This window comes from Cavia porcellus, unplaced genomic scaffold (assembly GCF_034190915.1).
Source record: "Cavia porcellus strain 051 isolate PalLab524CR breed Dunkin Hartley unplaced genomic scaffold, mCavPor4.1 scaffold_4, whole genome shotgun sequence".
NCBI lineage: Eukaryota > Metazoa > Chordata > Mammalia > Rodentia > Caviidae > Cavia > Cavia porcellus.
The window spans coordinates 76,754,827-76,769,110 of record NW_026947487.1 but is presented as its reverse complement, the minus strand read 5'-3'; the positions used below and the strand labels follow the sequence as shown (position 1 = coordinate 76,769,110).

The 14,284-nt window shown below is 47.5% G+C and overlaps 1 protein-coding gene and 1 non-coding gene across 2 annotated transcripts; one reads left to right on the top strand and one right to left on the bottom strand.

The window, feature by feature from the left end:
- Nucleotides 1-445: 445 nt before the first annotated feature.
- On the top strand, nt 446-582 carry LOC111757462 (small nucleolar RNA SNORA2/SNORA34 family). The gene has a single exon (XR_002791806.1). It is a non-coding gene; the product is annotated as a small nucleolar RNA SNORA2/SNORA34 family (small nucleolar RNA).
- Nucleotides 583-10,645: 10,063 nt separating this feature from the next.
- On the bottom strand, nt 10,646-12,784 carry Atoh1 (atonal bHLH transcription factor 1). Its single transcript, XM_063246740.1, has one exon. The coding sequence runs from the start codon at nt 12,648-12,650 to the stop codon at nt 11,595-11,597; it is 1,056 nt and encodes a 351-aa protein (XP_063102810.1). The 5' UTR covers nt 12,651-12,784; the 3' UTR covers nt 10,646-11,594.
- Between the last annotated feature and the right edge of the window lie 1,500 nt (nt 12,785-14,284).

Genomic DNA, 14,284 nt, shown 5'->3' with positions numbered 1-14,284 from the left:
AGTAAATCAGACCACTGGCCTCCACTGGATGTTGACAGTGATGTGGGAACCCAAACAGTTCCCACTGGAGTCACTGCTGCAACTTTCAGACCCAGTCCCTTCTGAAGGTTTACACCTATAAAGCCCAGTGCCCTGCCACAGGAAGTAGGCCCTGTGCCCTTCCTGCCCTGAGCCTGAGCTTCTCAGGGCATCTATGTCTAGCCCTCACTCCTTACAAGTCTGTCCTCCATGCTGTCTCACACTTGGTGTCTTCGTTACTTTTCTCTCATTGCTGAGACAAAACACCTCATGCCAAAAATGAAGGCAGGAAAGGTTTATTTAGCTTACAGTTTCTTGGAGTTTTCAGTCCATACTCAACTAGCTCCAAGGCATGGTGGTATCACTGAGGGGCAACAGTGCATGGTGGCTGCAACTGATACCAAAAGATACAAGAGCAAAAGTGCACATGGCCCTGAAACAAGGCCAGCAGCTTCCTGACGATGTTGGTTTGAAACAGGAGCCTAAAGAGATGTCTTTCTATGATCTGTTGACCATTTCAGAACATGGGCAGTGAAATGGTCAATTCATTAGAAAGAAACAGCTTGAAGCAAACCCTCCCCCTCCCTGTGAGCAGCTGTGAGCATGGCAGGCTCTGGTGGCCCAGGACGGGAGCCACCAGTGTTTACTGGGACCTATGCCATGCTGGGACCTGGAGTACCAGGAAACCAAGCATCCCCTCCCCCCTGCCTGTTTTGTTTTGTTGAACTTCAATATACATGAAAGTATGGACAGCTATTTTGAAGAGAACAAGAGACTATAGGACATCCATTAGTGACTTCCCTATTGCCTGGTTTTGAAGAGCTAAAATGCCTTCCTCATTCTGTTTAGATCAGTTTTATACTATGTTGTTTTGTATGAATTCTCTGTATGCAAAGACATTGACAACTATTTGGAAGAAAACAAGAGACAATATGATAGATAGTGACGATCTCAGGTCATCTAGCTTTGAAATTTATACCTCTTACATTGCCTTCTTATGTGCTATTTTGTTCTGTTATGTTGTGTTTAATTTTACCCCTTTTAAAATAAAAAAAATTAAAAACAGCAAAAATGCAAAAGGGAAGAGCAAGCCTATCTTTCTCCCTGGTATTGTATTCATGTCACCTGCCCCAGGGTGAGGGCAGCACTCACACCACCAATTCCAGAACTGGACAATGAACCAATCACAAATTCTAGATTCAACTATCTTTGAAAGGCCCACTCCCCATGACCTCATGAGGCTTTAGGGGAACACACAGACACAAATCATAACACTTGGTCACTGAGGTAGTGTAACACTTCAGTCCCAGAGGGAAACTCTGCTCCTGAGTGTTGGTCTTGTCCTCAGTTGGATCCATCATTTAGCTATCACCTGTGCTGCCTTGCACTTAGGAGAACTAAAGTACACAGCCAGCTAGGATTTGGTAGGGTTCCTCTCCTCCTTCCCTGAAGGCTTGAGGAAGTGGCAGAGGGGTGAATGGGAAGAGGGGCTTTTCTCTGAATAGATTTTTAAGTATTCAATTATAAGTGAATTTAAATATAGAACAAGAGACTGATTGTGACCAGCGTCAGTCAAGTTAGAGGAGCAAATTTGGTGTTTTACGTGAAAAATGTCCTTATCACATGAGATAAGCTCCTCTGTGAGCAGCTTCAAAAAAATAATCTTAACTTCTCTGTCTCTCTGACTCTCTGTCTCTGTCTCTGGAGCTTATGTAAAAAGGAAGTTTGAGGATCTCTGACTTCCACATTTGAGCACCAATGGGAGGAGCCAAATATCATGGCTAGTGAAAAATGCATATTTGATGTGGCAAAGTGTGCTAGAAGGACAACTGATGTAGGTCCAGAGCTAATCTGGGTTTCCATCACCATGGATGTGGACAGGCTTCAGCAGGCCGTTCAATCTCTTCCAGACTCTTTACTCTCTCTTTCTACTATGTCAACAATGTTATAAGAGATAGAAATATCTATTAAGAAAAGATGGTGGATAGATAACAGCAGCTACAGAGGCTCTCTGAGATAGCCAGCTTAGATTCCAGGAATGGTGCGGTGTGGGGAGTCCTAAGCAAGGGAAATATACCCTTCCGACCTAGGAACAAACTAAGCTGAGAGAAACCAATTGGAAATGCAGTTCAGGTGCTATGATTGGAACATCTAAAGTCTCTGTGCCGCTGCTAGAACTTGTGGATTGAACTCGCTGCCACTGCCATGCCTGAATTAGCACAGCTGGGATAGCCTGCTAGTTTCAACTCACTGGAGACATGAATGCTCTTGAGAGTAGGAATCGGGGAACCAAATTGAGAGCAGAGCTGGTGGGGAACCCTGCATCGACCTGTGGTGAGTGAGAGGAATAAAGACCTTTCCATAGACAAAGAGGCTCCAACAGAGGACATTCTGGGACTGGGCAGACTGGTCAGAACAGGGCGCTGCAGTGACTTTAGTCACATATTCCCCTCTCAAGCGGGATTGGTGGGGAGCCCTTGACCTGGGTGATGCCATGGACTGAGGCCCAATAGGCTAGCCCAAACCAAGTCCCTGTGCCTGGCAGTGTGCGCTAATGCAGTGAAGCCTTCAGCAGGTTGACCTGGAGGGGTGGGTCCATCATAGGCTGCCCAGGTCTGTACTTCTAGTACACTGCAGTGGGTGGGACCACCTAGTCAGCGTGCTTCAGACAAACTGAAACTGACAAAGAAACTGGGCCTCCTATATACAACTGTATGGAAGGAACAAAAATATGAGAAGAAGAGGCAACAAGAAAGGGTCCTCAGTCCCCAATCCTGAGAACATTGATTCAGGAAAGGTAAATGGAAAGGAGAATGAGGACAGAAAACATGCAATATCAGACATGGCACCAAAAGACATAAAGCGATATCTCGGGGACCTCATAGATGAGTTCAAAAGTGAAGTATTTAACCAAGTAAAGCAAGATATAAATAGAATAATTAAAGAAATGCTAAACACCTCCCAAGAAAAAAACAGATGGTAGAATGGAAGAACAACAACAACAAAAAAGGGACAATTGTTTGATGGAGAAAATAGAGAAAACAGAATACATGAAGCAGGTTCAAAAAGATTACCAGAAAACTAAAAACTCTATTGAAAGCTGGCATAACAGCTTGAAAGAAACTAAGGATAGATTATCTGAACTGGAGGACAGGTTTGTAATGTGGGAACACAAAAGGAAAAATTTATTAAAAATAATAAGGAAATAAGCAGTAAAAATACAAAGGCTAGAAGATGACAAGAGAATCTATAACTTAAAAATAAAGAATGTGAATGAAGAAGCAGGGGTACAAACAAAGGAACTGCAAAGGCTATTTACAGAAATAATTAAGGAAAACTTCCCAAACACAGGAAAAAGAAAAAATGCTCAGATGTATGAGGCATACAGAAATCCAGCCACCCACAATCAAAACAGAACTACACCCAGGCATATAATAATCAAGATTCCAGAAATCCAATATAAGAACAGAATATTAAAAGCTGTCAGAGACAAGAAACAGATCACTTACAAGGGAAAACCCATCAGAATTACAGCAGACTTCTCAGCACAACCCATCAAATCAGGAAGTGGGTGGGGCAAAATAATCCAAGTCTTGAAAGACAATAATCTCCAGCCAAGATTGATATATGCTGCACAATTGTCCCTAGAAATTAATGGAGAAATAAGGTGCTTCCAAGATAAAGAGGAATTGGCAGAATTCACAATCACCAATCCAACTCTGCAGAGAATACTGCAGGACATTCTGAAGAGAGAGAAAAGTACCAAGATTCCAGAAACAGTGGCAGAGAGGCCACAATGAATGGAGCAGAAAGCAAAATGAAGAAGATAAATAGACAACTAATGACAGAAAAAGAGCACAACAGAAATGAGGCAAGGAAAGTTGGATATAATTTCTAATATAGATGGCCTATATACACTAACTTAAGGGAAAAAAGAGAGAATCACAGGCAGAGTGGATCAAGAGGTAGGATCCACCGAGAGGCTCTTTATAGGAAATATAATTAGCCTGAAGAAGGTTATATGGACCAAAATCAAATATGGGAAAACAGAACTCGATATGATAGGGAACCAGAGAGTAATAGGGGTAACTAGACCAATATTTATGGATAGGTTGAACAGACAGGCTTTAATAAATGAAGAAATATAGCTACAAATCCAGCCCAGAAGTAAGAAAATTCAGAAACACTTAGGTAAATAACAGGTTGCCCCCCCCAATACAAAACTGTGAGTGTTGGGGAGACCCAAAAATAAAGTTCATTCTGGAGGAGTAAAGGGGAGAAATAGTCTTTTTAAAAAAATAACAGAAGATATAACTAATAGTGTATCAGGGATTAAAACCTCTATTACTCACACCACTCTGCTTGGTTGGAACTTGTTCCGTCCTAGTTTGTATACAAGCACTGGATCTGAGGGCACAGACAGCTGTCACAAACATATCAGGACATAGCACAGTAGTCATCTTTAATTTCCTATTAACTCAATCAGGATCCTTGTATGACTTATACTCTTGCATCATGACCGATCTTAGTTAATTCTGACTTGTTTGGTTGCTGCTTATTATTGACAGATTTTATTCAAAACTGTTAGGTTGCTGGTATCAAGTTGAGGAATATAGACCACTATACTGAAAGTGACAATGATTCACCATGCTATCTATTCTGATTTGATTACTACCTGTTTTTGTAGCTCTACACTATCTACAAAGTTGTATTTCTGTTAATTCTGTTATGTACTGATAAGTTCAATTATACTTTATCTGGTGATATAGCCAATTCTGTTGATGATAACAGAAAACAGCACAGTGACCACAGTAGAACTCCTTAAAAAAAAAAAATAGGAAGTATCCAATGAGCTCAAAAGGAAGACTGGGACTGTGGTTGACTTGTGAAGATTAGCTCTTCAGGTTTTAAGGCCCTCAAAACCTCTATGATCCTTCAGGAAAACAATGAAGACCATATATAAGATGCCCCTGAAGTTGAAAATGAAATAATTTGATGGCAGGCAGAAGTCTGCAATGTTGTGGCCCATTTCCAGGAAGATTGTCACCTTCACCAGGGAACAAATCTTAGTTTCCAAATTTTTTCTGAGATCCCAAAAATGTTGCAAGTTATACCATGTTTTTGCACATCTCTCACAGTGATTACTTCCCCTGCTATATTCTGATACTCAGTAAGTGACCATTTATTGATGAAAAGAAGGGGTGGAAGAAAAGAAAGGGGAAGGATATAGATTGTGGAAAGAGTATGGAAGAAATAAAAGAATTAGTCCCCAAAGCAATTATATCAGTTGGTGAGATGAATGCCTTCCAAATCATAAATTTGTTTTTTCTGTGTTTTCTGATAATCATTACAAACATGAAGGAGCAACTACTTTGTCAGTTGAGTGACAGGTGGCTAATCCCTCCATGAACACTGATAACCGTGTACATTTAGACTGAAATTATTACACAGCTACGTGACTCACTACATCTACATTAACCCAAGGATTTCATGACAGCCTTACCATGCCCTTGTCTGTTCTGGTAGTTTGTGCAGCCTGGGTTAATTATTGTTTCCTGCTTTTAGCAAACAATCATGCTTATGTCTCCTTTCACTGAGCAGAGTCAGGAAGCAAATGTCTTTTACCTCCTATAAGGATGTCCCTATTCCCACAGGGGCAGCTGATACCATTTTTGGAGTTAAGATTTTAATGCCAAGCAAAATATACTCAATGTCCTGTTGCCTAAACACAACAAATCAGGTCATAGGGTCCTAGAAGCTGAGTGTTCTGCTTCTGTCTTATTCTGGAAAACTCTGTGGATATTACAAGTGCAATTGAAGGAGGATTAGCAGGCAATGTCCGAGTAAATAAACAATCTCAAGAAGGGATCCAGTGGGAGCTCCTTTAGGCACATGTTTTAGAAGTCATCCATCCCACCTGTGTCTGATTCTCCTGGGAATCCTGGATGCAAATTCCTGGGATTCTTCCATATGCTGAAGCACAATGTCTCAGGATGGAAGAAAACTTAAAGAAAATGAATAACCCTGTACACATTTGGTAGGTTGCTTCTAGAAGCTGATGACCTTATTGAAAGTAAAAGACTCATACTTCCTTCCTTCTACCAGGTCAGGTGAGCCTGTGTTTTCAGGGATCTCCTAGTTTTGTGTTTAAGAGTGACACCTACTCACCTACAGCTTTCTAGATCTCCACGCTTCGGGGGGTGGGGGGATACAATGGGGGACTCCTTGGTCATTACATATCTTTTCTAATCCTGGCCCCTCTTTCACCAGCACCCCAGTTCGGGGAGTCTGGTGGGGCAAAACGGTGCGTGGGATCATGGTGAACTATTCCAGTGGCCCACAAAAGCAAAGAATCAATTGGCTTGAGAAACCCCAAGGCAGCACCTGAGATCTTAGCTGCTACTTTCACTCATCATCCAGGTAGATCTTTCCTGTGCCCTGCAGCCCTGGCGAAACAGCGGAGCCCTAGGACACTGTCTCCTTCATCAGGTCTCTACTTTCCAATCCGAATTCTTTTAAAGAGCAGCTATAATACTAATCTTGCAAGGCATCTGGCTTCGCACGCCTTGGAGCAATCTTCTCATTTCCCTAGGAGGAAGAATGAACCTGTAGAATGGGCCTAACCAGCCCCTGGACTGGTGGAGAGCTTAAGGTGCTCCTTGGAACTGTGGGGGCAGAGTTGACACAGGGAGTGGGATCCCCACGCACAAAGGCCTCAACGCTGACCCCTCTCTGCTCATCCTGAGAGGAAAGCTCGGTCTGGGCTGGCGCCTGGATAACAAACTCCTTGCACCAGCACTGTCCAGGGAACATTAAGGTTCTGGGAGTTCTGACAGCATAAAAGCGTGCCCCTTGGGGTAACAGGACAGAGGAAAGGAGACTTTGGCTAAGAAGGAAACGATCTAGGACGCACAGGATGCTCAGGCCATGAAGCACTCTGAAATCCAGATTCTAGGCTCCGGAAGGCGCACCTGCTACCCCACACCCCACGCTGGTCCCCATGCCCGCCCCCGCCCCACCTCCTGTTAGTGGCTTCCTCCTCCCCATTCGACCCTCCCCCTCTATCCCTCCCTCCTCCTCCCCACCCCTCCCCCCAGCTCCTGCAGCCGGGGTTCTGGGCCCCGCGTGCGGGGGGGCGGGCGGCGCGCTCCCTCCCCGGGGAGCGGCTGAAAGCGGAGCGCGCTCACCAGCTGACAGCGCGTGCCCCGCCAGACGCCGCGCCGGCCGGGCTGCCAGGCCCCGGGCAGAGCCGCCGAGCCCCCGCGCCCGCGCCCCGCTCCTCCCCGCCCCGCTCCTCTGCTCCCGCCGGCTCCCCGCGGCCGGGAGTTAACCCGTTCGCCGCCGCCTCTGTTCTTCCAGGGGCCCAGAGGAGAGGAAGGCAGCTCAGGGTCGGGGTCTGGGCCTGGTTGGACCGGAGGCAAGGGCGCAAGGGCGCCGAGGGACGCGAAGCCTCTGCTTTGTCGCGGTCCGCGCCCGAGGTCCTGCGCCTTCGCCCCGACGGCCCCGAGGGTCCGGCTCCCGCCCGCGCCTTGGCGTCCGGCGCGGGGACGAGCGGCGCACCGCGTTCCCGTCCAGCTCTAACTGGGCTTGGGGCCGGGAGAAGGAGGACGTTCCTCATCTTCCTCTTGAGTTTCAAATGTTACAAGATATCCTTTGATCGAAGCCTGCTTGCTTGATTCAGGTTTAACTCTCTCAAACCAACCCAGAGGACTCATAAAAGTGTTGGCCCTGTACTGGTTAAAATTAAGGCATTCAACCTCCCTTTTTTTTCCTAGTCATTCAAGCCCTTCAGCTAACAATGTCCTGTAAACGACGTGTTAAACTTGGCTGTTGCCAAAAATAATCTTCCTTCAGCTCTCCGTGAAATCAAATAAGTTTCCAAGAGTGTAGCGAGCCAAAACCCTCCACAAAGTGGCGATGGGGTGGAGGGAGGAGCAGACTGTTAAGCAAGCTGCTTAAAGCATCTAAAACTCTAGAAGGCACCAGCAGTGTAGCAAAGGACTAACCCGATTTATCTGTCTTCATTACTTTAAGAAGTGCTGCCTCTTTGTTTGTTTGGGTGATATTAAGCATGCTTAACTTGCGCACATAGTTGATTCCTTTGCTAGTATCTTGGATACTTGGATCTGACTTTGGAAGGTAGAAGCTAATTGGTAATAATGGAGAGAAAGGAACCAGCCAGCATGGCAGGAGTGGTCTGGCATATGGGGAATGAGCGCTCAGAAATACTCAATATTCAAGTTTCCAAAATATTAATGAGATTATAGCAACCTGCAGCTATACGTTACAGCTTGTTAATGGAGTGGAAGGGAGCGAGCTGCCAAACATTTGTTATGCAAACTCTGTAACAGAACCTTGAAAATGCGGTGGTACAACTCTTTCAAAGAAATGCCAACCTAAGGAAAGAAGGAAAAAGAAGGAAAGAAAGAACAGAGGTTAAAGTTCTCATTTGAACTTTTAGCACTCAATTTACCCCAATGTCGTTTGACATTTTGTGCTTGTCTGGATGGGTTAGAAGAATTCATCATCACTTTTCAGTCAGTATCAATATGGAATTTCCAGCCTGGTTTCTCTTAAGCAGAAATGTAAAAGACTTCCTTGAATGGAGATGAAGTTCATCTCCAATTCCTATATAATGCCGCTAACATTTAAAAATATAAATACATGTTTGCTGCGGCGCTTCCCTCCCTACAGCATTTGCATAGCTACGGTTGCGACCATCAGTTTTCATAGAGAAAAACGTGTGGAATCATTGATTTATCTGGTGAACAGGAGTCGTAAGATGCAGGTCTAGATACTGACATTTTTCTAGCTGTGTGATTTAGGCAGAAGTTGGGAACAGTAGTTTTCTCATTTATAAAAGATTTGAAGGAAGATATTACTAGGTTCTATTTAGTAATTTCTCTGAGTCCTTGAAAAGTAATAACATTGATGAGGCCATTTTCCTCTTTGGTTGACACCAAATGAGCATGAATACTTCTGAAAAATGAAATACATACTTTCTTTGAGAAAAAGAAATCCTCCTCTTGTCCTTTTCCTACTCCGACTCCTAACGGGGAAAAAAAACTCAAAAAAAAAAAAAAACTCACCAGAAACAAAAACAAAAAACTCCTCTAAGTCCTATTTTCTCTCTGGCTCTGCATGTACAGCAAAATGTACCATGCAGAGGAGCTGTACAACAAGTGTGCTGGAGTCCTTCAGGGTGGCTCTGTTCTTACCTGTTTGCTTTACTCATTGAGAATGAAATGGAAACGTGTTAGAAGCAATCGCTTGATTTATTCAGTAGCCCAAAGATTCCTGATGCTTATCTTAGCACCACAAACTCCGGGGTGTAAAAGGTTATCTGGAGGACTGGTGCACTGTTTCTGCTCCTGGAAAGTGTCTGGAGCCACCGCTCACGTCTCCCTGAGAGCTGGCTGAGGCTTCAGCTTCCCGGATCTGCTCGGGCTGAAAGCCAGGGACATCCTGGTGAACAGGTGAAGTTAATTCTGAGGTTCTCAGCTCGACATCAGAACCTTCACTTCCTAAGCATTACTTTTTCAAGATCCTCTCCACTCAAAGCACTCTAATTCTTAGAGTGTTGAAAGGAGGGTGTCGGAGAATTAATGTTCCTTATCCTTCCTCTCGTTTTTTCTCCCCCACCCCCTTTTGTGCTTGCTTCCTTTCCCAAACTTTGTTAACCCAGTGAATGTGCTGAACAAATGCTTTTGCTTAAAATTAACTTCTCAAATTCAACGATGTTTAAACATCACTACATGCTGTTTATTTAATACGTGGTCCCGCCCCTTTATGTTACCAATGAAATTATTTTAAAAAATCCCTGTTCTACTCTTTTCATACACATACTATGTCGGCTTTTTTGAAATTTATGATCTCGAGCCCAGTGAGACTTGTCCTTAGCGAGGACCTCTGAAGGGAGAAGAACAGCACTGTTAGCTTTCTGCAACTGACCTTCCCTAAAGTTGGATGTTTTCTGCACACAGGCGAACTCAGAAGCGCAAATAAAGCCAGAGGCTAACTTCTATGTTGGAAGAAACAGAGACATTTAAAATGAAAAAATGAGAGGAAGTCAACGATTTGCAGGAAGGACTGGATTGAAGCTTTACTTTTTGAATGAATGATCACCAATATCGCCCTTTTCCTGGAGTTCCTTCCCATTCTCCCCTCTTCTGCTTAGGGACCCTACTCGGCAGCGGAGAGAGAGCCTGAGGAAGGAGGGACTGAGGGGGAAAGCAGGGCAAGAAGAGAAAGTCAGTTTTCAGCTTGACTTTTTTTTTTTTTTTGTGAAAACAGTTAATCCTAATAAACTAAAGTAGCCACTAAGTAGAGGGAGATCTGAAGCATTGTGTTTTCCTTTGAAGAAAGTGTGGGTCCCTGGAAAATCCCAGCTATTTAAAAGGCAAAACTCGGGCTGCAAATTTGGGGAAAGTTTCTCACCATTTATTTATCAGCTCTAGTGTTTCTCTACTAGAGTTTCTGGTAGTATCTGAAGGCAATAAGTTTGCAACATTCTCCAAAGCCGTTAACTCATACACTTTTCATTTAACAGACGACTTATTTCAAGTCGTTTAGGTCATTTAAAAACTTTACAGTGGTACACAGGAACGGAATAAGTGACAGCTGAAAGTTATTTTTCAAGTTTATTTTTATCATTTGCAAAATAAAATACATAAAACAATGGCGGCTGGCTTTGCTAAATTAAAATAAAATGATCTTGAATAGAAAATGTAAAAAACGAATCAAGATAAGTAGAAATGGTAGAAAACAATAATAAATAAGTTGTCTAACAAAGCAAAATAAAATTAACCAAATGCTTTTGACACGACTATTTGTGTTTTCAAAATTTTCATTGTTAAACATTTGCAAAGAGCTTAAAGATCGTAAGTGGCTGTGTTTAAAACAAAACAAAAAACAAAAAACTGGTCTGCAATTGGCAGTTGAATTTGTCCTGGAGTCGCAGCAGCAGTGGCCGATAAAGTGCGTGCGCCGTTTCCTGAAGGACGCAAACGTTTTCGCGATCCGATACACACACCGGGTATGTTTGTACAATACACAGACCCTGCAAGGTCCCCGTTTTCTAACAGTCCCGCAGCAAAAATGATCATCACTTTGGAAGCAGTGACTCTGCAATTCATACAGCATTTTGGGACACAAATTTACAAACTCTCCCACAGACGAGCGCGCGCAGCTCCCTGGGATGGACGCCCAGGGTGGTAAAATGAACCCAAATCAGCTACAGAGCAGAAGATGCGACTTTTTAGCAGCGTATTGGCAGCACGGACTACAACCAGGATGCTGCGTCTGAGTACAATAATTATACCGCATCTACCCATAGGGCAAGCAGAAAGTGGGAGAAAAGGGAAAACTTGAACAGCAAGGTTTCATCAGACAATGTAGACCTCAAGAAGTTTGGGACAGCAGAGGCATTTGCAAACCGTCAAGTGTAGCTGCCATCAGAAGCTGAGTCGTTGCTAAACAACGACCATGGCAGAGCCAAAATTAAAGAGTGCGCGATCCCGCGCACTGGGAAAAGGGCAGTTGGCTTCTGCCTCAGTTTCTAGGGTTCTGTCTACTTCCTAACTGGCCTCGTCTGAGTCGCTGTAATGGGAATGGGGGGAAAACTCCCCGTCGCTTCTGTGAGACCGGGGTGAGGTTTTGCTAGAGTCTTCCGGCCCGGGCTGCAGGATGCCCCCGGGCAGCGAAGGCGATAAGTTTTTTTGTGCCATCATCGCAGTCAGGGCGCTGTCCTCGAAAGTCGAGAAGTGCAAAGCATCCAGCTGCACTGAATAACCCCCCGCGGAGGCCGGGGTAGAGAAGCGAGTCCGACAGCTCCCGGACGGGGCGGGGCGCGGGCTGGCTCCCGAGCCCGGCTGCGCTCCTGCGGCTGTCGGAGTACCCGCGCCGCCTTCGTAGGAGGCCGTCGCGCGGAGGTGGTGGTGGTCACCTTTGCAGGAGGCTGGCGCCGGCGGAGGCTGCTCCCCGCCGCTGGGCGTTTGCAGCAGCTCGGACAAGGCGTTGATGTAGATCTGGGCCATCTGCAGCGTCTCGTATTTGGACAGCTTCTTGTCGTTGTTGAAGGACGGGATAACGTTGCGCAGCTGGTCGAAGGCGTGATTCAGACCGTGCATCCTGCGTCGCTCCCTGGCGTTGGCCGCCAGCCTCCGCTGCTTTTGCACCCCATTCACCTGTTTGCTGGAAGGGGCTCGCTGGCGGCTGCAGCCCAACTCGTCCACCATCACCCCACCTTTCAGCTTGCACAACTGTTCCCGGACTTTCACGGGCCCCGGGCTCTTGCTAAGGCCACCCCCGCCGCTTCTCCTTCCCAGCTCCCCCCGGCCATCAGCCTCCTCCAAGGGCGCCGCGGCCTCAGAGGCGCCCAGCTCGGGCGAGTGCAACAGGTACTGGGCGGCGCGTGCCGTGCAGATGCCTTGCAGAGCGGGCGCCAGCCAGGCGCGTGGGTCTGTGCCGTCCAGGAGGGACAGCTCGGCCGGGTACCCCGGATAGTCCCTCGCCTGCAGGGCGGCAGGCGGCTGTGGCGCGGGCTGCGAGAGGTGGTGGGCCTGAGGATGGCGATGGTGGTCCCCCAACTCCTTCACTTCGGCCCACTCTTCCGCATGCAGCAAGCGGGACATTGCGCAGCAAATGCGCGGAGGTTCAGGTCGGAGGAGGCGCGGCGACCGGGCTCGGGTAGCGCGCGCGCACACACGCGCACACAGAAAATCTGCTCGGGGCTCTGCTGCCACGTCTTATGTTCTCCTCCTCGACCCTCCCCCACACACTCGGAGATCACACACCGGGTCGCGTGCAACGAAGCTTCTCCGGTTGCCGAAGGCGCTGCGCCCCTTTAAAAAGCGGCACGCGCCAGCGCGACTCCCGTGCCTCTCGGCCCCCTCCGCGCGCCGGTCGCGTGTCTGCGCAGCCAATGGGGGCCGCGGCCGGCGCGTGCGGGCAGCCAATCAAGGACGCCCGACGCCCGGGGAAAGTTGCAAGCGCTGAGGACCCGGCACCGCGCCTTTTTTTTTCCTCTTCTCCTTCCTTCTTTTAGGTTCGTAAAATTCATATGTTAATCGTGGTTGTAATCCGACTCCGGGCGGGTCACGCCCCAGTGGCGGGGGATGGGGGCGCAGTGGCACCACGGGCTCCTGGCTGGCTCGGCCTGGCGGAGCGCACCCGCCGGCCCTGGGGCCTCCGGGCCGGGATCGCAGCTCCCCTGTGGCCCCCGAAGGTGCAAATCGCAGACGTGCAGATACATTTACGTACACATAGCCCATCATTTCTGCGCCCTCAGTTCTGTAGTTCCTAACTACCGAGTGTCTCTAGTATAAAATGCAAATAAAAGGAGAGAAGGACATTCGCTGTCTCAGAATAAGTTTCTTAATTTTACCACCTCTCCACCTCTTGCTTTAGGAGCACATGTTTTTTTTTTTTTTCGCTACATAATCTTGTTCCTAAGGGAAAGTGAAGCCGTGAGTTGGTCACTGCCCGGCAATTCCGGTCTCCAGAGCTGCTTCCCGTCGACACCCCAATCCGGCGGCCCACCCGGGTGGAACCCCAGCCCACCCGGCAGAAACCCCTCCGCAGAATGTAATTTGAGGGCAAGGATAGCTTACAATAGTATGCACAGCTTCCACATAAAAACAGCAGGACTCCTGATCAAACACACTGCAAAAGCAGGTGGCCAAACTAAACTAAAAGGGCCTGCGTTCCCTGCGGTTCCGAACACTTTCCACGACTGCGGAGCCGGAGCTGCTGTCCCTCCGCCTCGGTGGCCTCGGAGGCCTTGGCTGACTACCGCGCGTGCGTCTTCGGCACACGCCCGGAAACCGCAGCCTAAGTCTCTTCTGCTCCTCTGTTTAGTCAGGGTGTGGACTCCCCCGGCGTAAACCCGGGAGGTCCTTGGCGAGGTCGGGAGCCAGCTTTGGAGAGCACTTTCCTCTCTCCGACCGCGCTCGCCCCGCCGCGCCCGTCTGCACACACCACAGCGCCCGCTAGGAGCCGGGCCAGGCACGCCCCAGCCTACGCCCAGCGCGCCCGGGCCTGCGCCCCGAGCTCCGGCGCCATCGCAGGTCGGAAGTTGGTTGCCACCTGCTACAGCCCAGGCTGCTTCAGACTTTCGCAGGGACGATCTTCGAACAAGAAGTTTCCTAGACTTTGAAAGATGGTGAAAACAGCAGCCGGGATCGTGTTGTGGACAGTGTCACCACAGGCCCCAGAGAGGCTGGAAGATGTCTTTCTGGTACTCACGGGGGCTTGATCCAACCAGTTT